Genomic DNA, 27,888 nt, shown 5'->3' on the forward strand with positions numbered 1-27,888 from the left:
TCATCAACTGTTGGCCAATGATATCAAACGTAGAGTGAATTCATTAGAATTTTTGAGGATTTCAGAAAAAATCCTCTGGCCTTTTGGGACACCGCAATTGGAATGGGGGGAACTTTGTGTAAGGTTTAAGGGTTTCTGTTCTTGTACCTGCTAAAACATTTCTCTTGAAGCATAATATTTCTTGGGATACTGATAGAACAGTTGTTGAGCATCTTTGAGAATAGGTCCAGTGTCCTATATGGTGCACAATTCAGTTCCAGACATTGTTCAATTGTCTGAAACTGCTGATCTGCCCAACATTCACTGCATGTTGTGTTTGGTAGACTTTCTGAACTCCCATTAAGTATGACTTTTTCCCTTTTTAGTTAACTGATTCTGCCAGCTGTGTGATTTCTATCCTTTTCTTATTTTGATTTTTATACTTTGATGTAGAACCATGGTGCTCCCATCCTTTTCATAGTCAATTCTCTGTGTTGGAGACTAATCTCTTCTTTTCCAAGGCTGTAAGTTTGAGTTTCTCTCTCATCTTCCAGGTTCTATTTCTGATCTGGGCCATGATCCCATCCCCCCAGACTCTGGTAGCAGCTATATAAGGATTCAAAATGTCTTTCTCTGTGGAAAACAATATAAAAAACGTTGGCATATGTTTTGTCATAAACTCCTCTCAGAGTTACAATTAGCAATGCAGTAGTGGCATACTCTTGTCGTATTCCACAGAACTACAACTTTCCATGCTACTCCCAAATACTTCGCTAAATCTGATTGCAAACTTGAGACCTGCAGTAAAGGTCCTAAATTAGCCATAGGAAGGGTGCAGGAGAGAGAATTTGTTGTTCTTCTGAGCAGATTTTGTTTTTTTAAAGTATGGCTATGCTGGGCATCCACAGTGAGCTACTGGCCTATCATCCTAGGAATAATATACATATTTCTTCCACAAGTTGATAAAACCTCCATGGTAGCCTGTAAGTGGTAGTAGGTCAGATAAGTCAAAAATGTGTGACCCAGGCACACAGAATTAGGTTTGACTTTCTGATACTGTCTTGGGCTTTTCACACTGTTAAAATGTCTGCCACTGAAGGATGTTACTGACTTTGCAGTCATATATCTTGTTTTAGTTTGGATCATCTCTATGTGTGTGTCTTTCCATAGGATATGAAGTGTTAGCTGGGAAAAATGTTATTCCAATTTGGAGTCACTTAGAAGACGGAGATGTGTATTCTGTATTGATTAAAGAAAAGAGTATACATACAGGCGTTAAAATAAGATACATCATACTACTTGTGTTATGCTTGGGGACTGTGTTCTTTTTGCATTTGTATTTAGTGGGTGGAACAGATGGTGAGGACAGTTTATTGTGATGCATTCATGAAAATGATCACTTCTTCCATACAATTGTCCTTTATAACAGGGCATTCATTTGTTTGTAATGGAGTCTTTGCTGTACTGAAATACAGTATGTCGGAAATATGTGTTGGAAAATGTTATCTTGTGCTAAGTGCAAAGTAACCCTTGTCTCATTCAGTTAGTATTGTCTGCTGAAAAGTAAAAGGAAATTACAAGAATGTTTGTGGGAGGCTGTGGCTGAAGGGGAGCTTTTAGAATTTACAAATCTGCTGCATTTTCTTTCATTTGCACATTTTGTGGGTAATTTTATAGCCTTTCACAGGAGACCACTATAAGCCTTCCAAGAAATCTAAAACATAATTGCATTATTTTTATTAATGTTACTGTTAAGTAGTTTGTAGTATTTGAGAAGTTCCTAATAATCAGTATGGCCCAAATTCCCCCATTTGTAAAATAGAGGTATTCTTCTTAACATGTCAGTTGTAATCCTTGCTGAGAGGTCCTATGTGTATGCCAAATGCCATCACTGCTCATAGCAGTGGAATATTCTTTTCAATTGCTTTTTTAGAGGTTCTGCTGGAGTTTGTGTATGATTAAGTTAAGACCCCTTTTGTAGCATCTTTGAAATATTTGAAAGTACAACAGAACAAAAGCTGGAGGAGTTTCCTGGGGGGGGGTTAGAAGCTTTTGAGTTTTGCCAGCCACTTAGACTCCCCACTTCTTCCATTTCCATATTGAGTATCATAATATGTTAAGACTGAGAGGAAAAAAGGATTGTAGCAGTATGTCTATATCCTGAAGGAGATAGCAGTAATTGCTCTTTAAGGACCTTTAAAAAGTATCTTTTAAATATTAACCTAGAAATAATAACAAAATGAGACCAGTCGGGACCTCTAGTGGTCATCTAATTTGTTCATCAGTCATAGGGCAAAATCAGTTACACACCTGTCATTCCTGACAGGTATTTGTCTAGTATTCTTAAAGATTTCCACTGATGGAGACTGTAATGCCTCCCTATGGATCTAATCCAGTGTCTCCTTGTCCTTGGTGGTTGAAAGCTCTCTTTTCCCAGTATCTTAGCATAAATATTTCTTACTGTGCAAGAGTTTAAGCTCGTTACCTTTGCTATCCATTGTGGACAGTAAGAAGACATTGTTCTTTACCCCTGTTCATCAGCCATTTATGTATTTCCCCTTCACTCTGCTGAGTCGCTATCTTACTCATTCCTGGATTTGTATTTTATCTCACAGACCCTGTTTTCTAAACTTCTGATAATTCCTGCTGCTGCCTTCTGTGTGTTGATCATTTTAGATCATAGGTTCTTATGAAAATTCTGAAAAGTGCATGTTTTCAGACACTAATTTAACACATTAAATATTCTTATCTCTATGATCACTGTCTACTCACACAGGTAGTTTTTAGCAGGTGCTATAGGACAAGTTATGTAGGACATAGTGCCCTGCAGATGCGGAACATGGCGAAAGAGAAGGTCCCTGTAATGATTGATTCACATCAGCCTCATCAAGCAGCCTTTTGCTTGGAAATAGATGCTTATAATTATGTTGATGACATGATAGGAAAATTTTCTGCTGCTGCTGAGTTGAGTTGGTCTTTTGAGTTGGGAGTAAGAATATGTCAACTGTAATGTTGACTGGAACACGGATACTGTAAGAGCTCGAGAGACCAATACAGGGAATATAAAAGAAGCTGTTAAGACACCTAGAAAAGGCTGTGTTACCCTTCTCAGAGTACCATTTCTCTGGAGCTTACTGTATTATACAATAAAAGCTAAAAACTTAAAAGGAATAATTGTTCTTGCTCTCTTCCTTTTTTTTATGTTTAAAGTTATTTCTGTTTATTTACTCCAGGACATTTGAAATGGACCAAAGCTGAGGATATTGACATAGAAACACCAGGATCTATTCTAGTGAACACTAACCTGAGGGCTTTAATAAATAAACACACCTTTGCTTCTTTACCTCAGCATTTCCAACAATACCTCCTGCTTTTGCTTCCAGAAGTAGACAGGCAGGTAAGTAGCATCGTGCAATATTTCTTTCTTTAATGAGACTTTTTTACACTGTGTTTGCATAGGCTTATTTGATTGACTAGGAATTGTTCCAGGAAAGAATAAGAAGGAAATTTCCATACTTTTCTTAGGTAAAACTGTTAGATGTAGAATGAGTGTAAAGTTTATCTAAGCGTCAACCAGATCCTGCTTCCTTCCTTTCTGAAAACTGTGTAGCTGCCTGATTTGTCTAAATAGAAATGGGCCAGCAGATCTTCTGAACTTGCCAAATCTCTTAATTAGGTTTTCTACCTATGATGTTGAAGATACACTTCTCATCTTCAAGACTTTATTTACATTGAGTCTCTTTTCATCTGTGATCTTCCTAGGCACTCTGCCAGCAATGTCCAGGTCAATATTAATTCTTTTAGTTTCTTCTCCTCCTCACCTTTTAATGCATGCCTACATATGCATCTGCTCAGCTGCAGTGCACTGAATCCATTCATTCACACCTTTTGTAAGGAAGTCCTTGTTCAGAGCTCATGGCTGTAGGCTTATATGTGTTATTAATCTGTTCTGTTGAGGAAAATTATTTGGGAAGTAACAGGGTGGAAATAAAAGTTCAATTTCATGTTGCTTCCTACAATGTTTGGTCCTTCCTGCATTTGTTGGTCAGATTGCAGGCTTCTTAGAGCAAGAAAAAAATCTTTCCATCATGTCTAGCAGTTAAAATAGCAGAGAGAGCCCAAAACAATTTCATTTACACACTTGTCTCACTTCTGGATTTAAACAGTCTTACCAATTTCAGTGGGAAATACTCATGTACTTAATTCAGACGCATTAACTTACCCAAAAAAGGGCATTATATTTTTTGCAGATGGTCAGTATCCCTATTTTTATGTAATAACTAGAGAATGCAGGTCACTTAAATGACTGATTAAAACCTGCATCTTAAATCAGGATGTTAAATTCCATGGTTTCATTTCTTAAACTGTTAGTAGTTAGTGTCTACCACAGTAACACAGGGGAAGGCAGTGCAGTATGAGACAAAAAGAGAAAGAAAAATTGTATTGATGTACATTTACTCAGCCTCTTATCGAATTAGATACTGTATGTTGTGGACTAAAAATATGCACTTTGATAATGGAATATTTGAAAAAGAACATTCAAACCAGAGCCACAGGAGAAACAATGTAAATGTATTTATTCTCAGGCTCCAACAAGGCAGTCGAAGTCAGTATTGACAAATTTTAAGAGAACCGTTTTCCCTGCTGTAAAACAGATTTTAACTTAGTGCCCAGCAAGTATTTTCCTAATAGTTTTGACTTTTTTTTCTCTTTCTAGTTAATTTACCAGAAGAGATTAAAAAAAAAGTCTGCTATGTAAAATCATGTTTTCTCTCCAACCATCAAAGATCTCAGTGTTCCTGAATGACACTTCAAATACAGGGGCCTTATTTAGAAGTTTCTTACTTTAAAATTTATTTTTAAAAATTGAGGCTTTAGAGCTAACAAGCCATTTACCTTCTTATCAGTGTTCTTACAGCAGTTTTTGGCAAGAAAATCAAGAGAATATTTGTTGAGTTTAATCATACCTCACTAGTTAAAAGCAATGCATTTCTTTTTAATTTTTATTTCAGAAAGCATTCACATAATGCATACATTGCAGGTGTTATTTCAAAGGCCTAGCACTACATAATTGGACACTATTACTTTGCAGGCAAGCTAGTCACAAAAAAGCAGTTGTCATGAGACATTTACAGGTATCCTTCTGTCTGTCATCTTCTCACAGCATTCTGTGGGTTTGTGTAGTATACCATGTTTTAACATGTGTTTGGAAGGCAGGAGTCTCCATTCATCTCTGGAAGTTTAATGGAGATGTTTGGCCTCTAAGTGTGATAGTTTGAGGATTGTTTTCTGGTGGGGAGTGAAATAGCCCCAGATCCTCATTTTGTGGAGGTCTTACTAGTGGAAGAATCACATCCCTTTTCTTGATATCCGAGAATATGTCCTTTGCTATACCTAAAGAGTAGCATCCCAGATAGGGACTGATGAAAGCAATTGAACTGGTACTCTTTTCCTTCCTGTGGCAAGTAGAAAACATTAGTGTAGTGCTCAAGGATCAAGTGAGAGGGAGAGAGAATTCCAGCCAGGGAGCTCTGTTGGGAGTCTCTGGTGTTGGTCACTCCAACTGGACAAGGCAAGAGTATTCAGTCTTCCTCTTTTATTTCTACTGTCTAAATCAAATGGGGCATGAGGCAAGCAAAAATGGTGTAAAACTATTCTTTGAGTTAGCTGCCCATCTCTGAGGGTTCAGTTTTGTTGTTTTATATTGTCCCTTTCTTGTTTTGCCTGAGAATTCCTACTCCTGCTCTTCTGCCTCTGAAGTGTTTCCTCCCTGTGCGCTGCTCTGCAGTTGGCTGCTGCTGTCTTCCCCAGAGAAAGCTGCATTTCTATGTTGTCATGTGGATATAGTATGTGAAGTACTGTAATGAATGGCACTATAAAAATGTAATAGAGTTATGCTATTTGTGTATATATAGTGATCTGTGAAATAAATTACTAATGAAGTGCAGCCTCATTTAGGCTTTATTACTGCTCCACATAGAAAAACCCTATGATGAACGATCCTTTGTCATTTCTGTCATAAACACCATTTTTCTGGGCGGTATAACTCCTCCTCCTTAAATCATACTGAGCTGAAACTTGTCATGCATATGTCAGTTTGAATAAGCATTTTTAGAAACCATTAGTTAAGGGAGTTGAGGTTTTCTTTTTTGTGTGTGCAAGTGTTTATTATTAATAAATGACTTATCTCTCAACCCTGGTTAGTCTAATATGTTCAAAAAAAGTTCAGGGCCAAGTCAGGAGCTTCATGGGGTGTGTTTTCTGGTTTTCCTTTTGTTTTCAAGTTTTGCGGTTGTATCGGGTGCCATGGGAGCCCCTTATGGAACAAGAGCCATGGGAGCCCATGGAAAAAAGGGCCTTAGGAAAGATGTCCCGCAATGGAAGAAGTTGAAAACAACTCTGCTGATGTTGGTGCTGTCATTTTTCCTATTCCTGCTAGATTTTTGACGAAGTGGAAGTGTAGGATCATTGCCTTTTTTTTTCCTTAGGAAAACATAAATTGTATCGTCAGTTATTCACACTTGGAATTGATTTCCGGTTGTATATTATTTTAAATTTTATTTCAGTAGCAGTGAGGCCTGTGTATAATTTTCTGTATTCAAAATACCTATAAAAGAAATTGGAGCAAGTTGGCAGTTATCATAGTTATGTTTTATCAAGGATTTTATTTGCTTTCATTTGGGTTCAGAGTGAAATAGTATGTAGACATTCAGAGAAGCAGCCATGACCCAGACCTGTCTATTTAGCAGACTGCTCCAAAATGTTGCATCACTGGATACTGGGAACTTCGTGTCTGAAATTTGAACATCCAGATTTTCAGCTCTTTCTTAATCTATATGGACTCAAAGGCTCAAAAACCTTAAAGCTCAACTGATACAGAAGCCTGTTGGGTGATTCCCCCAGGAGACCTAGATGACTGAGCTGGCAATAAAGAAAACATGTAGGTATAGAAACTATATGGAAAGCAAAGTCTCTGCACAAAAGATTTCAGTTGTCACAAATACCAGCAAAGTATTTTTCTTTTCAGCTCTAATTAGAACATCCTACAGCTGAAGAACAATGGAATTTTCATCAAAGAAATACCTGCTTCTAATATTAATACATCAAGCTGATAATTACATGTAACAGAAGCCTTCCTGACCACCTCTCAGCAAATATTCATCTTCAAAGCATGAAGTTTCTCTCTCTGTGTCTAGATTGCTATACTGCATCAGTGCCTCTTTTAAATATTAATTAAACAATGTATCTTGTGCAAGGATGAGTAACAGGTCTGTATGACAGGTTGCTGAAAAGGAACGGCAGCTGTCAATATCTTGTCTACACCAGCTTTCCTTGTTGCTGCTACTGGGCAGTCAAATTGCTGCTGTTAACACTGGGGTATGGGCAAAAGGAAGGGAAATACACCCATGGCATAAGCTTCCAAGAAGAGAAGTGCTGCCTCGTCTGCACAGTAGCAGAAAGCTTAAGTGATTTTACTCATCCGTAGAGAGGTAAACAAAATGTTCTTTCCTGAATGCTCTGAAAGCACCCAGGCTCTACAAATGCTTAACAACTTTCTGATCTTTGAAAATTTAGCTCCTTGTCCTGTATTTTCTCTTCTGGTAATATTAGGTTCTTCTGAGCCTCTTGTGGTTTGCACCTGCCCTGCCCTTTCACATAGGATGGGAATTTCCTCCTGCAAAAACACCCACGAATGATCTCAAAGCCTCCTCAGACCTGTGTGCTAGGTTGCAGTACCATTTTATCTGACTAAACCTACTGATGAAGAACATTTAAAACAGTAGTGGATTTCCTAGTAAAAATTATATCTTGTCTTAGCTTTACTTGTTTTATGAAAGAAATTTAAAAAACTTCTATTTTATTTTCTGAATCAATCTACAGTTTATAGATAGTCAAGGTAGTTACTTAAATTCAAAATTCTAAACTTAAATATTCTTAAGGAAATACTGAAGCCATGTAGTATTGCAGAAGTGCCTGTGAATATTTCAGGTTTATAGTAAGCCAATCTACTGAAAAGAAAAAAATGACATACAAATCAAAAGATTCTAAAATGGGTCAAAACCCACCTTAATCTCTTTCTATTAATTTCTAAATCAGTGAATCCCAAAATAGTAACTGTCTCTTGGGTCAGTGCCAGTATTGTTGTTATGTAATAACATTACAGCATCCTGTAATTTTAAGGTCAGCGCAGGTTCTGTGTTTCTGTCTTGGCCTACTCAGTTTAGGTTGATATGGGCACTTCCAAGTTGATTATATCACTTTGCAAAGATTCCTTCTCACCTTGCACTGAAAAAAGACACAGGTTGATGTCAATTAGTGATTTTCTCTGTTCTGTTTAAAATAGTTAGAAGTAATTTGGGGGAGGTTATCTACAGAATTCCATTTCAAAACCTCTTTGCTTTCATGTAGTATGATTCAGCTTAATATCTGTTCCTACCATTTGAGCAATGATAACAAAAGGTAACTGTTGTTTTTGATGTGCACAAATTGCTCCTAATCCTAAGCACATCAGTTTGAGTTCTGCAGTGGAGAGCAGGTAATGAATAATACACAAAATTCTTACACTTGTAAAAGACAAGGAGAGAGGTCTGATATCTGCCATTCTGACACTTAGTATTTATTTTATTCTTTGTAATCAAAAGAATAAAATAAATACTATGTAGAATATATCTTACTCTATATTAGTTTTATATTAAAAGAGAGTAAGTGAAGCTTTGTTTTCACAGTTCCTTCCTTGTAGCAGTTTAACCATCTTCCTGTTTTCTTTCTTAACTTCATCAGTACTTGAAGATTATATTTGCCATGGGACGTTTCCAACATTTTCTTTATAAGACATCAAACAGCAGAAATTAGTCCTGTGTGTATTATTTGCTCCCATGTTTGTTTTACATTTCCGTCTATGGAATTACTGTGTAGTAGTAGCTAAATGGTTATCTTACTTAGCTGCCTTTTCTGCTAATACTGCAAGCTTTTAGCTGTCCTCTTCAATTCTCTATCATCAGTAGCTTTCAAAAATTTATTATTATGTTCCTGTAAATGTTTGAGTTTTACACTGAAACAGTTTTAGGGTTGTGACAAAAGCACTTAGTTCAGAGAACATTTGTAATAGAAGGTTAAATGTAACATGTCTGCTGCACCTAAGCATATTTAAAAAGCTGTTAAATTGGCACCCCTGTGTGTGTAGTAATTGAAGGTCATTTTATGTCACATTTCTTCCTTTAACTGGCATTTTTTCTTTGGTTTTATTGGTTAATGTGGATAGCATGGTGTTGTTGTAATGTGCTTTATTTGTACAGCTTATATAGGGTAGTTTTAATATAGGTATTGTATAGACTAGATGCATGAAGAAATTCCAAAGCATTTAAGCTGCCTTTTCAGTAAGACTCTGGGGCTTTGATTCCTGAGCTCAGCTAGCCAGGGGTGTTCAGAGAGGTTACTACCCCCGGCTGGCCCCTCTGTCCTTGTGCTGCAAGTTAATACCTTTTTTACCAAATGCAGCTGTATGGATGGTGTATCTGCACGTTTCACAGTCATGTATTAACAACAAACATCAGTTTCACTTTACATGAGTTGAAGGGTTAAGGATTTTACTTCAAAATCCCTGTTGGCTTTAGCTACAGGAATACTCTTTTAGCTTCCCTAGTGCAGTCCAGTAAGGCTCACTGCAATTGCATTGCAATCGGGCTGCTCTGATTGATGTGGTAATGGAATTCTTGTTTGCTTGTTTGCAATAATCCTTAGAGGTCCTCCTCAATATCAGTACTTCTACATATGTGAATAGGAAGCTTTACGTTTTTGATTAAGTGTCATGCTTTTATATTTCTGCAGGCTTGGTCATTGTATTTCAGAAGTGTGAATCAGTGTTTTCCACCATGCCGCATCCATGTTGTGGAAGTTCTTGTTTCATTTCTAAAGCCCTAGCTACAAGCTCTCGTCACGCTTAAAGCATGTCTCACCTTTACAAACAAGTTTTGCAGAGGTGTTAGCAGAACTATTGCAATTGCTTTTGTCTGTAGCAAGGCTCAACTCAGAACATCTAGTAGGACACAGCAATGGTGCTGTGCCCGCTGAAAGCTGAAAATACAAGAGCCACAGCTGCCTCTGCAGCATCCTTTTCCATAAGTCCTTCTGGTATGTGAGAGCCCCTGCACTCAACGTTGTTCTTCCAATGCAAACTAGTGAAGCTTTTGTTCCCCTCTCCTTCTCTCCAAACAAAGTTTATAAAGTACAGTGCACAGCTGTTAGTGCTTAAAAAAAAGAGGACCTTGTATGTAGTACCAGTTCCATTTACATTTGACAGAATTACTAATACTTTAAAAAGGATTGATAAAACAGCTCCCTTCCAGTGGGAAAGTACTTGCACAAGTGCCTTTTTTAAAAGACACTGTGCTAGGAGCTGTGTTATGAGAATATAACTAATATGTGGACATAAATGGTAACATACATGGACACAAGGGACTGGCATGCTTCAAATTATGTGGTTATTAATGATGCATTGCACTACTGCAGTGTGTAGTGTTACAACTGTTCCTTCCTTGCGGAGTGCTATTAATTAAGTGATATGAGTTGGTCTGCAGTGCCTCCAGTGTTGCCACTGTAGGGCTGCACTAGAATTAGATGGAGAACAGAATATTCCTTACAGTTCTGAATCTGAAGACAGCCAAGGACTTGAAATAGGATGTTGGATGCAGGTGCAGTGAAAATAAGAGCAAGCAGAAGTGATCCATCCATGCTTCTCCTGCAATCTCTCTTCCTCTCTTCATCCTTTCTTTCTCTCTCCTCCTTTCCCCCTCTTTCCCTCTCCCCCTCTCCCCCCTTTTTCCCTCCCTCTCTCTCCCCTCCCTCCCCCCCATTTTCAGTATATTTGTTTGCTTAAATAAAAAAGGGAAAAAGAGGTCGAGGGTCTTTTTCCTAATTATTTCAGAACATTGCTATTCTTTGTCTTTGAATTATTTAAACTCAAATTTCCTTGAGCTTGTTCTCTCTTGTGTTAAGGACATACAGCCTTTTTTTTTTTTTTTTTGCATAGGAGGGCAATGTTTTCTAATGCCTAGAGAAAAGGCATTGGATGCAGTGTTTTCATTTATGACACTCATAAAAAATGACTGACTAATTTTAGGTGTTTATGTGTAACATCCCCTCACCTGCTGCTTCCCGGGGTCAAAGGCATATGTCTCTTATTTTTATCAAAAGCTAGATGAGTGGACCCTGGCTGTTTACATGTCTTTTTCTGCACCTTCCCCAACATATGAGCATTGTTGGATAATTTAATAATGTTTTACTTTCTCAAAGTCTCCAAGCATCTTTTTTTAAACAAGTTTCATACATGCTTGCCTTGATCACAATCTATGTTTTTCTATTTTACCTTTTTTTTACAGGCTTATGTGTCCCTTCTAGTACCTTTATAAATACTTGCTGCTTTTTGCATATTCTGACATGCTTGGGATTGGTATTTGTATGATCCATGTAATAGAAAAATAAATTTTAATTGTAATTTCTATAATTTGAATGCAGTTAGAAGGTACTGTTTGCTGGATATTCTGGTTTTCCTTATATTTTACTTGGGTTTTGCTTCATTTTAAAACATGCTTTATCTTTTCATTTTGCCAGATTTATTATTCTCCTTAAATTCTTCATTTAATTTCTTGCATCTGAGCTCAACCAGATTGGATTCTATTGTCTTTTTTTGACACTACAGTGTGTTGGAATGAATATAGCTATCCCACTTGTCTTCTTGATTTAGACAAGGTCTAAATTAACAAGTCACATTTCATTTTGAAAACATATGTTTGCAAGTCTTCAGTCTTACTCAGCATATTTCCCATTCTAGTGAAGATGGACAAGGTCTTTGTTTCTTTCTTTAAAAGACTCTTCTTCCTTTTCTTCTCTTGTCTGAAGCAATTATTCCTATGGTAGCGGATATTTTCTTCTTCATCCTTTGATGTTTTACTTCTAAGTTTAGTCTGGATATTTTTTTAAAGGACTAAAGTAATATTCAGAATTACTTTCACCATCTGTCTTCAGAATCTGTCTTTTCATTTTGTATTCAAGGACAAACTGTTTATGTTATGTCAATGATCAGTTGGGAATGACAAGTTTTTCTTACAAGGATTGATAACTTCGTAATCAGGACTAAATAAAATTTAGCCATATTCTGGGTCAGGTTGTGCTCTACTGCAAGAAGGTGAGACCCATAGAAGAGAGATTATACAGATTGAACATTAGCACTCAAGTTGTATTACATCAGAATTGCTGTGAGAGACATAGCGTAAGCTGGTTATCTTTCCATGTCACCTACCTAAAACATGAAGTTGGGGTGGCTGAGTTTGTTGTTCTGGGAGCAGCTCTTAAGTCAGATCTGTGTATTGCTGTCTAGTGTATTCCTTTGTGTTGGATGTATCTGTCTTATCATTCGTGTACTTCTCAACTTTGCTGTAACTGTTTTGTAGTCACAACAGCAAAAAGGTCCTGATAGTTGCATCTTGTCAGAAGCAATTTTCTTATACTCCTGTTTACCTACTTAAACTTAGAACCTCTTCCATTGTTGGCTTTAAACACATGGAAACTGTTTTAAGAAAGGATAGATTTTTCTTCAAAGTCATAGCACTGTGTGTAAATGTGTGCACGTATTTTTGTGTTTGAGATGAGCCTCTAAGTGTTCCTTATCTTCAGGCAAAGAAACGGTTGCTATCCTTTTGTCTCTGTGGTTTTTTGCAAGCCCTGTCTGTTTTTTTAAATGTTCTGTAGCTTCCAACTGCATTACTTCTTCCACATTCCTACCATCTGTGTCCTCAAGATCTGAAATCATCAATGTTTTGTATTAAACTTGGTAATTACCAACTCCTTTGCTATTCATTTCCCTCCCTTTTTTTTGCTGCTCTCCAATATTATACTGTGCCTTTTTCTGCACTTGTTTCCCTTTTTTTTATGTATATCAAAACCATTGATGAAAATTTGCTTGAGAAAAGACAGGTAGAGAAGACAGGGGAAGTGGTTGCCCTCAAGGGGAGCAGTGTATGTGTATGGAGCTCTTCTGTAGGGTGGATTGCAGTCTGGTTCAGATCTTAGGGGTCAGGGTCAGAGGAGAGGCAAGTGGCATGGACGTCATTGTGATGGGAGTTTGCTAGACCATCCGATCTAACTCAGCAGTGGTAAGGCCACACCTAGAGTACTTTGTCCAGTTCTGGGCTCCCCAGTAGAGAGAGATGGAGCTACTGGAGATTACAGTGAAGGGCCACTGAGAGGATTAAGGGACTGGAGCATCTCTCATATGAGGAAAGGCCTTTGAGAGCTGGGACTTAGCCTAGAGAAGAGAAGGATGAGAAGGAATCTTACCAATGTGTATAAATACCTGAAAGAAGGATGTGACAGGACCAGAGGCAATGGGCACAAACCAAAAGACAGGAGGTTCCATATGAACATAAGGTAAAACTTTTTTTAGTGAGGGCACAGGTTGCTTAGAGAGGTTGTGGATTCTCCGTCCTTGGAGATACTCAAAAGCCATCTGGACCTGGTCTTCAGCAACTGGCTCTAGGTGACGCTGCTTAAGCAGGGGGCTTGGATAAGATGACCACCTCCAGAGGTCCCTTCTAACCTCAACTTATTCTTTGATGGGGTGAGGAAGTGGGTAAACTCTTCTTTAAATAACTTGAGGAAGTCTGTATCACAGTCCAGGTTCTTATGGAGACTTAAATCTCCCTGTTGCCGCTAGAAGGGCAACAAAATGGAATACAAAGAGGAAGATTTTTGGAGAGTGTCAGGGTACTTCTTGACTCTGGTAATGGAGTAGGCAACTGGGGGTGATGCACCGGCAGATCTGTTCAATAGCATAGAATAGCTGGTTGGGGGTATAATAATAAATGACCATGCTAGCCGTAGCTAAAGTCACTGTGAAGTGGAGTTCAAGATCCTGAGGGGAGCAAAGAATAAGTAATAGTAGACAGAACAAAGAAAATTTGGGACCATTGCTGAATGGGGTGTGTGATTTAATGACTATGAACACATACACAGCTGACATAATGCCTTCTTTGCCTCCATATTCACCAACAAGTTCTCCCAGGCCTCTGAGCTTTGTAAAAGCATTCAAAGGAGATAACTGTCAGCAGTAGATAAGGACCAAGTCAAGATTACTTGCAAGAACTTGACTCATAGAAATCCATGGGACACAACAGACTGCATCCAAGGGTGCTGAGAGCTGAGTAATGTCTTTGCAAGGCCACAGTCTACCATCTTTGAAAGGTCCTGGAGGTCAGGAAAGGTCCCTGATGACTGGAGAAAGGAAATGTTGCACCCATCTTCAAAAAAGGACAAAAGAACCCTTGGGTCTTGGTAGGCAGCAAGTTAAATAAAAGCCAGCATTCCACCCTGGCAGTAAAGGCGGCTGGCAGTCTCCTGGGCTGAATGAGCAGGACCATAGCCAGCAGGTGAGGAGAAGTGATCATTTTGATACCCTTTCTTTCAAGAAAGACATTGACATATTGGAGCAAGTCCAGTGGAGGGCTACCTAGACGGTTAAGGGGCTGTAGCACAGGAGAGCTGGACTTGTTCACACAGGAGAAGAGGAGACTGCAAGGGGATCTCATGTCAGTTCACAGCTAGCTAATGGGAGGTTGTAGAGAAGACGGAGCTCTTCTTGGAAGCACACAGTAATAGCATTAGAGGTGATGGAAACAAGCTGAAACATGGGAAATTCTGATTATCTGATTATCAGGAAAAATATTTTCACAGCAAAAGGGGTTAAGCACTGGAAGAGGTTTTCAACAGAGGCTGTGGAAGCTCTCTTCTTGAAGATACTCTGAATTCAAGTGGGCAAGGCCCTAAACAAGCTGCTCTAAGTGGAATGGCTTTGAAAACTTCATGACCTCTGGAGGTCATGCCAAACCCCATGATTCTATGTGTGATTCTGTAGGTGATATTTACTGCTTTTTCCTCAGACCTATCAGAGAAAGCATTTAGACTGATGTCATGATTTCTTCTTGAGAGCTCCATCCTGGTTGATGCTCGTTTCTTTGTAATCTTCTGGGTTCCTTGTTGCATTATTTCCCCTTTTTTTTTTTTCTCCAGGATTTGAAATCTACGTTCTGTATGTGTGAAGACCTGGAGAAGTACAAACATAGCATGTTAGCTGTTCAGTAACAGGCTAGCTCTTTAATGTGATTTAAGATGATTTGTTAGTGTCCTTGTTTTTCTTTGTTAGAATATCTCATTTTTTGCCTGGCCTCTGATTTTTATCCCCATCTGAAGTGTATTATTATAGTTTAATAACACAGCCAGGTTAGTACTTTCAATATGGTTCTTTCTGGTCTTGGAGATTAATGAAAAGCTTGTACTTTAAGCTGATAGGTTGCTGTCTCTTTTTTTTTTTTTTTTTTCCCTACACTGCCATAATTTGCAAGGGTGTATTTTGCCCTAGCATCATTTCTGTAAAGAATTTACAGAATTCTTAATCTCTTGAATCAAGCTTGTGCAGCTACTAATCCAATAATTTATTGAAGTCCAGTGGCTTTATTTTGCTTTTCACTGTGTGGCAACTTGCATTCAAGATGTTTTTGTTTTGCAGTTCTCAACTTTGCTATTAGGGCCCCTCACACAGTTTTTTTGTTCCAGGCCCTGGTAGTCCCACTGGTTTATCCCCATATAGTTCCTTTTTCTGGATCCCCAAACTCTGCTTCCCTGCCAGTTCTGAGGGAAATACAAATTATCTATCACACCTACAGGTACTTCCTGTGGACTCTTGAGCTCTGTCTTTTTGTGGCCGTTTCCCTTACCATGTGAGGTTTACCCAAAAGTTCAGAGGTAATCCAATACTGAAGAGTTCTATAGTAAGGAAGTCTAAGCTAGACATTGAAGTTTAATGATGGCAGTGGGGCCGCTCTCATGAGACCCCACCTGGAGTACTGCGTTCAGCTCAGGGCCCCCAACATAAGAAGGACATGGACCTGCTGGAGCAGGTCCAGAGGAGGGCCACGAAGATAATCACAGGGCTGGAGCACCTCTCCTGTGAGGACAGGCTGAGAGAATTGGGGTTGTTCAGCCTGGAGAAGAGAAGGCTCCAGGGAGACCTTATAGCAGCCTTCCAGGACCTAAAGGGGGCCTACAGGAAAGCTGGAGAGGGACTTTTTACAAGGGCATGTAGTGATAGGACAAGGGGTAATGGCTTTAAACTGAAAGAGGGTAGATTTAGATTAGATGTAAGGTAGAAGTTCTTTACTGTGAGGGTGGTGAGGCACTGGAACAGGTTGCCCAGAGAAGTTGTGGATGCCCCATCCCTGGAAGTGTTCAAGGCCAGGTTGGATGGGGCTTTGAGCAACCTGGTCTAGTGAAAGATGTCCCTGCCTATGGCTGGGGAGTTGGAACTAGATGACCTTTGAAGGTCCCTTCCAACCCAAACCATTCTATGATTCTATGATTTAGTGTAGGAGAGCATACACTATTCTGCACTGGAAGTAATGATGTGGATTATTCCATTGCTAGTTTCTAAATCAGATTTGAAAAGAAGATATGGTCATGATTATGGACAGCTCAGCAGAAACATCTGTTCAGTCAACCTTAAAGCAACAACAGCAGGGAGGCTGCACTAAAGAAAATACCCTTTCATTAAATAAATAGTATTAGGTCATCATCTTGAATATTAAGCATGGCCAGTTCACTTCAGAAGCTGTGGAAAGAATCTGGAGAAGGGCACCAAAATTTACATGAGCCATAAAAAAAATTCTGAAGAAAAATTACTGGATTTGGGCTTTTTAATCTACCAGAACCAAATGAAATATGAAGAGTGGCAACTTTAATAACAATCAAGTGCTGTATTTCATACAATAGGCAACTGACCCATGGAAGTCTTTTGCATACTAAAAGTTAGCATTGATTGCTGGCAGAGTTTAACTGATATAAATAGAAGATGGTGGATGCATATATATGAGTAGTAGCCACAGTTACATCAAATGGACTGAGCTATTTATGGAAAATAAAAATCCCCTTTTTCAGTCTTATGCCAACTAAGCTAAATAGAAATAGAAATCTTCTATTTCACAGCTTTCTTAGTAATTGGCTATTATGTGATCTTTCACAAGCTTTATCTACATGATGTGTTCCTTGCAGTTATCAAGGGTTAGTTCAACCTCTGATTTTATCTGATACCACTACCATATGGTACCGCTCACATATTACTGACTGCTGAAAAATATAGTATCTTTGCTTAACATTGAATTGTGTAGCAGAAACCCTATAATCAGAAATGCAGCTATTGTTTAACAGAACTTACAGATTTTTTGTGACAACTACAGCTGTTTTTCCTTTTCTTACCCAAGCGTGTTCACACTCCTTCTCTATTATAGACTTGCCAACTGTTAGAACATCCTTTCAGTTTGGTCCCATTTATCACAATCTCTTTGAATGGTAGTTGTAGAAGTGGAAAAATTACTTTTAGATAGGTAATGGCATACTTGAACAGTCAGCGGTATTCTGTAGGAAATGGAGAAACTTCCTCAATGATTTTCATACTAGAAATACATGCAAGTTCACTTAAAAGTTTTTTCCAGATGGGTAAAAGTTAAGTTTTGTAATTGCCAACTATTACTTGACAGGGAGAGCTCTAGCTGTGGAGAACTCCATGACATAATTGGTTCCCAGATCATTAGCCAAAGTAATGAACAGGAGAATCATTGTTTAGCATTATTATATAGAATTTAGGCTTATATAAGTGCAAGCAGATGTTAAGAGTTTCTGAAGAATGTGTCAGTCAGAAATTAAACAGTCCAGAGACTGACAAGAGCACATATAGTAATAAGTTCTGTTCCCCTTTTTAATGCCTTGTCCATTTTGCAATGGTAACATTTTTTTCTAGAAAACATTGGTATGGACAAAGCATATGGCCTTATAATACTACCCTCTGCAGCCATCCTGTATTTCCCAGTGATAATTTCTGGCTCTTGGGCTTAATGAGAAGTCTTTTCTACAGGGATGCCACACACAGCCTCAAGAACAGAAAGTATCTACCTTGGCTTTTAGTATGACTCAAGCTATCAATTGCTAGCAGTAGTTGTTGATGAGTGAGTAAGGCTCCTTCCAGCCATCATGAAGCATAATTGTGGTGGCTGATACGACAGGTTTGTGTTTGAGAAAGATGGTTCCAGAAACTGAGAGTGTGTCTGCAGTACAAGCAGAGCCAGAAGACAGTGCAATGCTCTATGCCATGACATCCATTTAAGATACTTTGGAACTAATTGCAATCTATGGTTTAAATTGCATGCAGGCAAAGCTAAGCCATTATCTTATAAAATTGCAGTGGTTTTGAAGGTCATTCTGTCTAAATGAGTGGTTGTTTCAGATATGAATCATGAGCTGTGGTCAGTTACTAGCTTGCATAGAGTCACTCCATTGGAAGCGCATTAAGAGGCTAGAGGCCTTGAAGACAGAATGCAAGGACTGACTTAAGCGCCTTTCTTTAAGAAAAGGAGGTTGGCAGTTGGTCAGAAGAGAAATGCATGCAAGAGCACTTTTAGTTTTCTTTTTAATGATGATGTAATAATGGCAATTTGATATACCATCCTTTAGCTTTGTAAACTGTGAAACACTCTGTTACTAATTTATTTTTAAACTTCTTTAGCATCTTTTATATCTTGACATAGAAAATATGCAAAGAAAGGACAATTTATCTAGTCTTCTCTATACTAAGGCAGAATCAACAATGTCTGTTTTTCTTGATAGATATTGTCTGAAAGGTTTTTTGGCTGTTCAGTGATGGAGAATTCACAGCCTCTCCAAGTAAGTCTAGTGCTTCATTGTTTTCACTGTTAGAAAGTTTTCTCCTCAGTGTCTAATCTGAATCTCTTTTGCTGCAATTCTGACTGTTATTCTTTGTTCAGTTCAGCATCTATGTGGAAAGCATGGAGATTACTGTGTTCATTTTGAAATAGCCTTCAAACATGAAGGCGGTAACCCATTCCCCCTCTCTGTTTCTTTTTCCTGAGAAGCAGCCCTTATTAATGCAGTCTTTGTAGATCTAGGACCTTAAATCTGTGCTCAGCCTCATTTCTCTCCTTTGGACTTTGTACCAGTTTTGAGTTGCAATGATGAAAATTGAACGTACTACTCCAGCTCAAGTGATAAGTAACACCAAGAAGAGCAGAACTGATTGCTGTGTTTTTACACAGTAGTCCCATTTATAACTTCCAGTGTTGTGCTCATCTGCTTTGCAATTTTATAGCAAGGTTGACTTATATTCAGTTTGCGATCAGCCCATGTGCTCATAAGCCACAAATACTTTTCTACAGAAGCATTGCATAGCCACTTAGTTTCTTCATTTTGTATTTCTCTAGTTATGTATTACTACACGAGTCTGCAACTTTGCATTTGCCACTATTGCAATGCCCTGCTTATCTCTATTGTTTCCAAAGTAATTTTCAAATGCATCAAGAGAATTCTGAATTTCAGTTGTAGATTTCAGTATACTCAGTCCCTCTCTGACTGATGTTATTTGCAAATTCCTTCCATTTTTTTTATCGTGCCCCTGAAATACAGCCTCCCAGTTGGTAATAAATGAACAATAGTTCCCTAAGTAAAGAGTTCTGAGTAGTTCTGTAGCCACCTAATTACAATTTATATATCCTAGCTTTGCTTAAGAAAATGTCACGTGACACAGCATTGTTAAGCTATAAAACTTGTGCTGTTTTTCTTTTATGACAAGGCCTTTTATGCTGTCAGAAAGAAAACAGACTGACTTGACGTGACCTATTCTTGACAAATCCGTGTTGGCTGTTGCTCAACTCCTTGTTAACTTCCAGGCAGTTGTGTATAGTGTGATATCTTATGCTTTAATCATTGCACATATTCTCCAGAGCTTGAAGACAGGGGGAGCAAGCAAGATATTTAAACATCGGCTTCTTGTGTCAGTTGAGATGCACTGCGGTATGTAGTCTAGTATCCAACTTCTTCTTTGAAAGGTTATAGGTCCCCTGTAGGTTCTGGGTTGTGTCTGCCCAGAATGTGTCCATATGAATATCTTAGGACACCCTAGGGCATCTCAAAAAAGAATCGGTTATCTGTGTGGGGGCCATAGAGTTCTTCTGAAGCTGGCTTAGTCTGTAAGTCCTTAGCTGTGCTTATCCCCTTCTTTAGACACAGGTGATACATATGTGCTGTATACATATAGCTAGCACGTATAATTTTGCAGTTATCCTTTTCACTGCTCTGAAATCCATCTTTTAACAATTCTAAAATAGAGTCATAACTTGGCATTTAACAGGCTAGTCTATCAAGCCCAAATGATTTGAATGCATTTAAGTAATATTTATTCAGCTCCTTGCTTGTTCAAGGGTGAGATCTTACCCTTTTGCCTTTTGTTGCTGGTATTAATTGCATTAAGCACCTCAATGCAGCAGATTTGTGGTGAAGATGGATGCAAAAAAGGCAGTATGAACATTAGCTTTGTCTCCATATCCCTCTAGTTTTTCCCCTGTGTTGCACAGTGGACTAACTTTTTCTTTCATCATCTTCTTGCTCCTAATGTACTTACATAATTATTTCTTCCAGAGTTTGACGTGTCCCTTGCCAGCTGTGTCTAATTTTGGCCCATTATACCATGTTCTGCTGTGGTATTCTTGCTTAGTAAGTTGACCTCATTTCCATTCCCTGCATGCTGTGAGATCAACAGTGAGGTCCTAAATAAGACAATGAGGTCTCATGGTACAGTCCCCATTATTCATTTGCAGGAGGCTTTGCACTCCGTGTGGTCAGTATTGTTTATTTAAAGAACTGTGAGGTTTCTTTAACTCCTTTTTCACTAGCACCATGTTCTTGGGGATTCTCCCAACTAATTCTGCATTTATGAAAGTATGCCTACTTGAAACACATTTTTTTTTATTCTGTTGTCATTTCTTCTTTCTTTTTTCCCCAACAATTTTTAGTCTTTTATATTACTATCAGTCATATGAATTATCAGATCTCCATTTTGCCAATTAAGCCAAAATGTTGATTGTCAACTAAATCTTCCAAGTCCTCCTACGTACCATTTGTAGTTCTTGCATTAGTGTTCAACCATCAAAGACTGAGATAAATGTACCACTGTCATCACATTGGCCCCTTCTTTAACCTTCTTTTATAAATAAACTTGTTTTGGCAGTGGTACACAGAACAGTATTTTATTTTATTTTATTTTATTTTATTTGCCCATACTATTGGGCCACATATATAAATACAGCATTCAAATTTTGGACAAATTAGCAAGTCTGTCTTTACAGCATGTTCCTTTCCTCTGTGAGAGCTGTTTTCTATCTTTGCTTACCTACTTCCATATCTCTAAACCTTCTTGGGGCATCACCCCATGCGTGACAGATGCCAAAGGCATTCTGCCTACAGCACATATTAAACCACGACTTCATTACCAGTATATGTCTGTCACTGCTGATAAAAACATCATCAGATCCCTGGGTTGCATGATGAGTCCTACAGCCTCCTTGTCACTTCTGATCCACTCAATCTCATTTCTGGCTGTATTCTTAGAGTGAAGGTAGATGGACATCAAAGTTTAATAACCAGTGAAATGGGTAGATTTTGCAGGCTTCATACCTACGAAGACCTTAATGAGGTTCATCAGATGGTCTCTGTTGTCCTCATTCCCCTTCATTCCCCCCTTGGAATCCCCTTTAGAGGTAGTGAATCTCTTGGACACTGGGAGCACTGGGTTTTCTTAATCTGTTCTTGGGAATGGTTCCTCCCTTTTACCAGAACAGGTTCTAATTTTGGGATTACCTTTCTCTGTATATAAAGATCATATGAAGATCGGGAGGGTTTAGCAAGGAGAGAGCTTTTTATTCTCTGATGGTGTGCAAGGGTGCATCATGCTGTTATATTTTAATTTCTTGCCAAACAGTCACCCATGTAAACTAATTACTGGTGCCTGAGACTACCCATTTAAAATTTACATGTGCCCATTTTAAACATGCTGTTTCAAAAGGAATAGGAATGTAGTCTTTGGTGTCCAGTGCAGCAGATGTGAATTTATAGTCTGTTGTGAGTCATGTTTGTGACTGCTAATACCTGGAACATTTTGTCCAAATATATCCACAGAGCTTGTATCTAGTGCTGCTCTGCGTGAAAAAGGGTGTCTTTTTTAAATTTTCAGTAGTTAATGACAAGGTAGATGGCCTTTAGAAATGTATTGCCTCATCTATTTTGTCATGCTTTATAAGCATTAACAGGAATTAATTTGGTCAGTGCTTTTCTTGTTACACTTTCCTGTTATTGCAATGTGTTACCTCTTTGTAGCTTTCCTGTGTCCAGTTTCTGAGCTGTTTGACACAGAGGAGGATAGGATTCACCTCCAAATGAAGACATCTAAATTCGTATGTCTGCAACTGTGCTAAGTGTCTAACTCCCACTACAGACGATGCAGATAGAGTCAATACATGAACAAAGTGCCTGAAGAGCTATTTGTCTCACTGTAAAGTAGATGCCGACTTGCTGGTCAGCTGAATAGTCCTCTAGGCTCCATTGACTGCATCAGCTAGACCTCTGTTGACTGTAATAGGAGATTGGAAATGTAGGCCATGCCTAGACATTTACGTTAGTTGTTTTAATCTTAAGCTGAATTCCAGACAGTAATACCACCACCCTGTATTACTTTTTAAGTTACATTTGTATGGAGCTGTAGGGTCTAGGCTTGTATGCCTTTGGCACTAACACTATAGAAATCATTAATAGCGAATATTAATCTTTGTCATCAAATGATAGTTTGTAAAGTATGAGTTTGGATATTGTTTTCGTTATGATTGCTAGCAGTCACCCCTTCTATTCATCCCCTCAAAGAATCACAAGAACAGTGTAAGTAGTGGCCTGAAGCCAATGATCACAGGTGGCAAGCATCCAGTTTTGGTGGTGTACACAGATATTTGACAGTATCACCTGGAGACTTGCTTGTGAACTGGTGTCGTGGTTTAAGCCCAGCCAGCAATTAAGCCCCACACAGCCGCTCGCTCACTCCTCCCTGGTGGGATGGGGGAGAGACTTGGAAGGGTAAAAGTAAGAAAACTCCTGGGCTGATATAAGGACTGTTTAATAGGTAAAGCAAAAGCCGCGCACGCAAGCAAAGCAAAGCAAAGCAAGGAATTCGTTCACCACTTCCCATCGGCAGGCAGGTGTTCAGCCATCTCCAGGAAAGCAGGGCTCCATCACGCCTAACAGTTACTTGGGAAGACAAATGCCATCACTTTGAACGTCCCCCCTTTCTCCTTCTTCCCCCAGCTTTGTATGCTGAGCATGACGTCCTATGGTCTGGAATACGCATTGGGTCAGTTGGGGTCAGCTGTCCCAGCTGTGTCCCCTCCCAACCCCTTGTGCCCCCCCAGCCTCCTCGCTGGTGGGGTGGGGGGAGAAGCAGAAAAGGCCTTGACGCTGTGTCAGCACTGCTCAGCAGTAACAAAAACATCCCTGTGTTATCCACACTGTTTTCAGCACAAATCCAAACCATAGCCCCATACTAGCTACTGTGAAGAAAAGTAACTCTATCCCAGCGCAAACCAGCACAATTGGGCCAAACTTACTTTTGCACTTTCTTTCTGCCATTCGACATACTACTTCACAAGCCTTGAAAAGGTCTCAGGCCTAAGGTCAGTGTTTTCTATTAAGATAGTTGATAGCTATAAATATTTATTGCTTACATCTGTATTTGGGTGGCTAAAGTAATCTGAGTAGGTAGCCTATTTTAAAAAGGAGGGACTAAAGTAATCTGAGTAGGTAGCCTATTTTAAAAAGGAGGGACTTTAAAAGAGAAGACAGTTCACTCCTGTTACAACATGAACCACCAAGCCTGGTGTTAAGCACTGAGAGATCTGGTTTTTGCTGACAAAGACACCGTGGCATGAAGGAACAATTAATGCATCAGACTTCATGATCCCCAGTAGGAAGTGGTGGAAATTTATAGGATCAACAAGCATGAATTTGGACATGGTTGGCCTACCCAGTGTAATGGATGTGTAAGGAAAGCCCAAGAATTAGTCACCAAAGTGTGTGTTCCAAAGTACTCCCCCAATTTACACTAGTCTGCATTCAGAGGATGTCCAACTGGTAGAAGCTTGTGCATGTTGAGACATGCATTGTGTTGTTGCAATCTCTTCTAAAGCTTACTATCACTTTTTACTAGATTTTATATCAATTTTTAATCCTTTGGGGATTTTGTGGAGCCAGAGAGAATCTGGTATGCTTCAAACGTATCTATTGATGTTTTCTTTGTATTTAGGTTGCAAGGGGGTGTTTCATGCTGACTGGCTTAGGTAGCAAATGTAGAGACCCAAATTAGGAGTCTGATCTTTCTGCTTCCTTTACTGTTAGTAGAAACAGAGGAGCTCTTCCAGAGTGATTATGCAGAGTATCTAAATAAAGTTTTTATTTCTGTGTACTTGGACTCAGACAGTTGTGTTTCTTGGAGAGAGTTCCCCTTAGTATTGGAGATTTTGAGGGGACAATACAGATACTGGTCTTCCCTGTCACCTGTGACCTTCTGCTCTATGATTGTCAAGAGTAAAATGAGCCAGGCTCGGCATGTTGTCTCACCAGCTCTCCAAAGTGTTTGCCTTCAGAAAGTCAGTCACTAAGGTTGCTGCATCTTCAGCTGCTACATTTGCACTGTACATTCATCACAGGTCAGTTTGATGCTGGTGCCCAGTACTGGAGAATCGCATTTGTTCCATGTTAGAAAACTGCGGTGGTTTCTCTCCACATACATAAATAAAATGTAATTTTTCCTGTGTGTAATATAAATGCTGCTAAATTTTTCATTTTTAATATTTTGGAGGCTTTAATGCAAAAGCGTCAAAATGTATTTTCTCATACCTTCCATCTTTTGCACATAATTCCTTTTACATACCTTTGGGAAAGTCTGTGAATTACAGGACTGTTCTTCCCCCAATATAAAGTATAAAAGCACAAAAGAGGGTTACTAGCAGTTTGTAGAAAGTATATAATTACTTGAGTGGTACTGAACAATTCATTTGGATGAATCTTCACTTGTCTCGCTGTTTTTTTGTTTGGTTTTATATTGTCAGGTATTATGGTCAAATGGCCATAAGCTTTTATGTAAGAAATATGTTCTACTACACAGGAACTATATATAGTGGATCATTAGTAGTTTTATGAATATATTAGGAGAATTTTGAATCATTTGAAAGAGAGATAGAAATAACAGATTTGCTAATTCCTTGTCTTCAGACATTCTAGCCAAGATCAGATAACCTACCAGTACACACCTGTGCAGTACTTGCTGTATCCCTACTAAACCACCAGTGTGCATCTTCAGGTTGAGATAGAAAAATAATCCCTGCCTTATTGTCAGAAGAGAATTTCAGTGGAACTTGGAGGAAAATAATTGAAGTAGCTGTTCATAGAAAGATTACTCAGTTCCTTTTGATAAGAGTGCTTGACATTTGCTTTATAATGCAAACAGATGTTGGGTTTTAGCAGATAAGTTTTGGGGTTGAGTGGTTTTTTGTTTGCTTTCAGTAAAAAGAGGAACTTTTAAAAGCCATTGTGAATTCTGCACAAAAGTATTAATTAGAAAACATAATTCTACCATTGTGCTTAATCAGAAAAACAGAAATTTAAAGCTCAACAGAATAAAACATAAACTTTCCAAGAAATGTTTGTTGTTCCAGCTCATTAACACACTGTCTCTGTTAGACAGCATTTTTTAAATACCATAAAAATTAATAGTGTATTTAAGATCTGCTTTATTGGCATGTTTCTTCAAATTCTAATTTAGACCTAGCGGTTAATTGTGCTGTCTCTATCATCAGAGCAGAGAGAAGTAAATACACCCTTTGGATTCAAAATTTTCAATTTCCACTTTAACTTTTTGACTTAGGTGAAAATGCATTCTCTGAGTGAGGTAAGAAAAGAAGATTTCAGTAGAGTTAGCTAATATTGTAGGAGGAAGACCTCTTAGTCCTTCCAAGTTTAACAGAGCAGAAAAAATGTCAGCCTGATTTCACATGACCGGGGTATTGAGAAAAGGAATAAAACATCTTTGTTAGTGTTGTTGTTTCTGATAGACTCTTTCATAACAACTAGATATAAAATTGCTCATTTTGTGTCTGTTCTAACTTGTTCAAACATTTTTCCCTGTGTAGAAATCGTTACATGAATCAAAAATAGCTAAACAATTGAACTTCTTGTTAGTTTAGTTTGGGTTGTTTTCCTCATTTGGTAGTGGATCTGCTTTCTGCTTAGTACTTTTTTCTTCTTATAACATCTTGAACATTTCTGCCTCATTCACTTTAGCTCTTTGGCCATTATGAGTTCCTTTAGCTTTTTTGTCCTCATTCTTTTCTCTTTGAGCTTTTAACTGACTGAATAAATTCTTCCTGTTCTAATTCCCAGCACAGGTTTTCTTTGATCTCAGATTTCTGAGCAAGTTTGGTGAAGTCACTGTGCATTATGTGCACCAAGTCTAGGTAATGATGACTACTTTCATGCATCCCTCCATAGTGTTTAGCCTGAAATGATTCTTTCACATCATGTTAAAATACATCACCGGAAGCTCCTCCTCTAATTATTTAGTGTGTTTCCACCTTCTGTATCATTATATGCCCTTCTGTCTAGATTTCAGCTGTTCCAGCTACTTAATTGTTCCATGAGTTGTGTGGTCCCGTGAACATAGGTCTCAGGAAAGGTCCTCCTCTGCCAGTTCATCAAAGGCAATGACTATCATGAAGTCAGCAGTGACTTCTTCTTGAGTTTGTTCTTCTTTCTTTTCTTAACCTAAGCCTCTTTAACATCATATTTTCGATCTTGTAAACCTAGTTCCCTAATACTTGTAAGCTGTTACAGTTAATATCTAAAGTGGTCAGTGCAGCATGCATCTGTTTTCCAATGCAGTCCACAAATGATCTGTTGTTTCATTGCTATTTGACCTATACTATTTTTTCTTCTTAGGTAACCCACTGCAATCCTCTCATTCCCCTTTTCTGCTATTCTTCTTCTGGTGGTTTTTTTCCACCTCCTTTTTTTTTCCATGGGTACTTACTATTTGGCATGTTTTCTGGTCCACAAGAGCTAATGAACTTTACCTATGACCTTGCTACTACCATTTGCTTTCTGTTCTGAAGTTCCAGCCTGTGCTTTTCTCTCAGGTGGACTAGTTAACATTTGAATTTGGTTGAACCTCTTTCTAGCATTTAGCTTGAGGTTTGCGGTTTCTTTTTCACACCTTATAAGAAATTGTGCACCCAAAAACTTGGCACTTTTTCCCAAGTATATTAGCCAATAAAATAAAAGATGCAGTAACTCTTCCTGCAAATCTTGCTTTTCTCATGTCCTTACAACAACAAGGTTACAATGAAGCTAATACTGTTCTTCTTGTATTCACATGGTAGTACTACTTGGCGGTCTTCATAATGCTCTTGATTTATGCAGCCAGGTGAAATAGCTCAATCACAGTTGGCTACAGTTTCGTATTATGTTTAATGCAATCTGAAAGTGGATTGGTGCTGAAAAGTGGCATTCTCTTCCGCCTCTTGCGGTACATTCCAACTTTGCATGAGATCTAGTGATCATATGACCTTAGGATAAGTTGGATCATCTTGCTGATATAACAGAAAATTATTGTCAGCAAATTATTACTTTACTATGAGATTTGTTAATCTGGCTAGTCATACGGCTACACTATTTGCCATCAGCTGAGCAATGGAGTTTCAGGAGGACCATGCCTTTCAGAGACAGCCTGCAGTTAAATGAGGTTAAATATGATAATAACAATTTCATATCTGTATTACTCTTTCCTGCAAAACACTGTCAGGCTTACGGATAAAATCTTAAACTTACTGAAGTTTGGAGTAGAACCTACAATGACATGAGTGGGTGTTACTATTTCATCTCCTTTTATGTTGAAATTCAAGGTAGCTTCAGTGCCTTTCTTTGAGG

The 27,888-nt window shown here is 38.5% G+C and overlaps 1 protein-coding gene across 1 annotated transcript in view; it reads left to right on the plus strand.

Annotated features, from left to right (window-relative positions):
* Window positions 1–27,888, plus strand: part of ASXL3 (ASXL transcriptional regulator 3) — a gene marked incomplete at its 5' end in the record, with an annotated part of 136,478 nt that overhangs the window by 87,566 nt on the left and 21,024 nt on the right. The window contains 1 exon segment of the mRNA XM_052788210.1: window positions 3,213–3,376. Within this exon segment, the coding sequence (XP_052644170.1) occupies window positions 3,213–3,376 (164 nt within the window).

Source organism: Harpia harpyja, chromosome 5 (genome assembly GCF_026419915.1).
Source record: "Harpia harpyja isolate bHarHar1 chromosome 5, bHarHar1 primary haplotype, whole genome shotgun sequence".
NCBI classification, from domain to species: Eukaryota; Metazoa; Chordata; class Aves; order Accipitriformes; family Accipitridae; genus Harpia; species Harpia harpyja.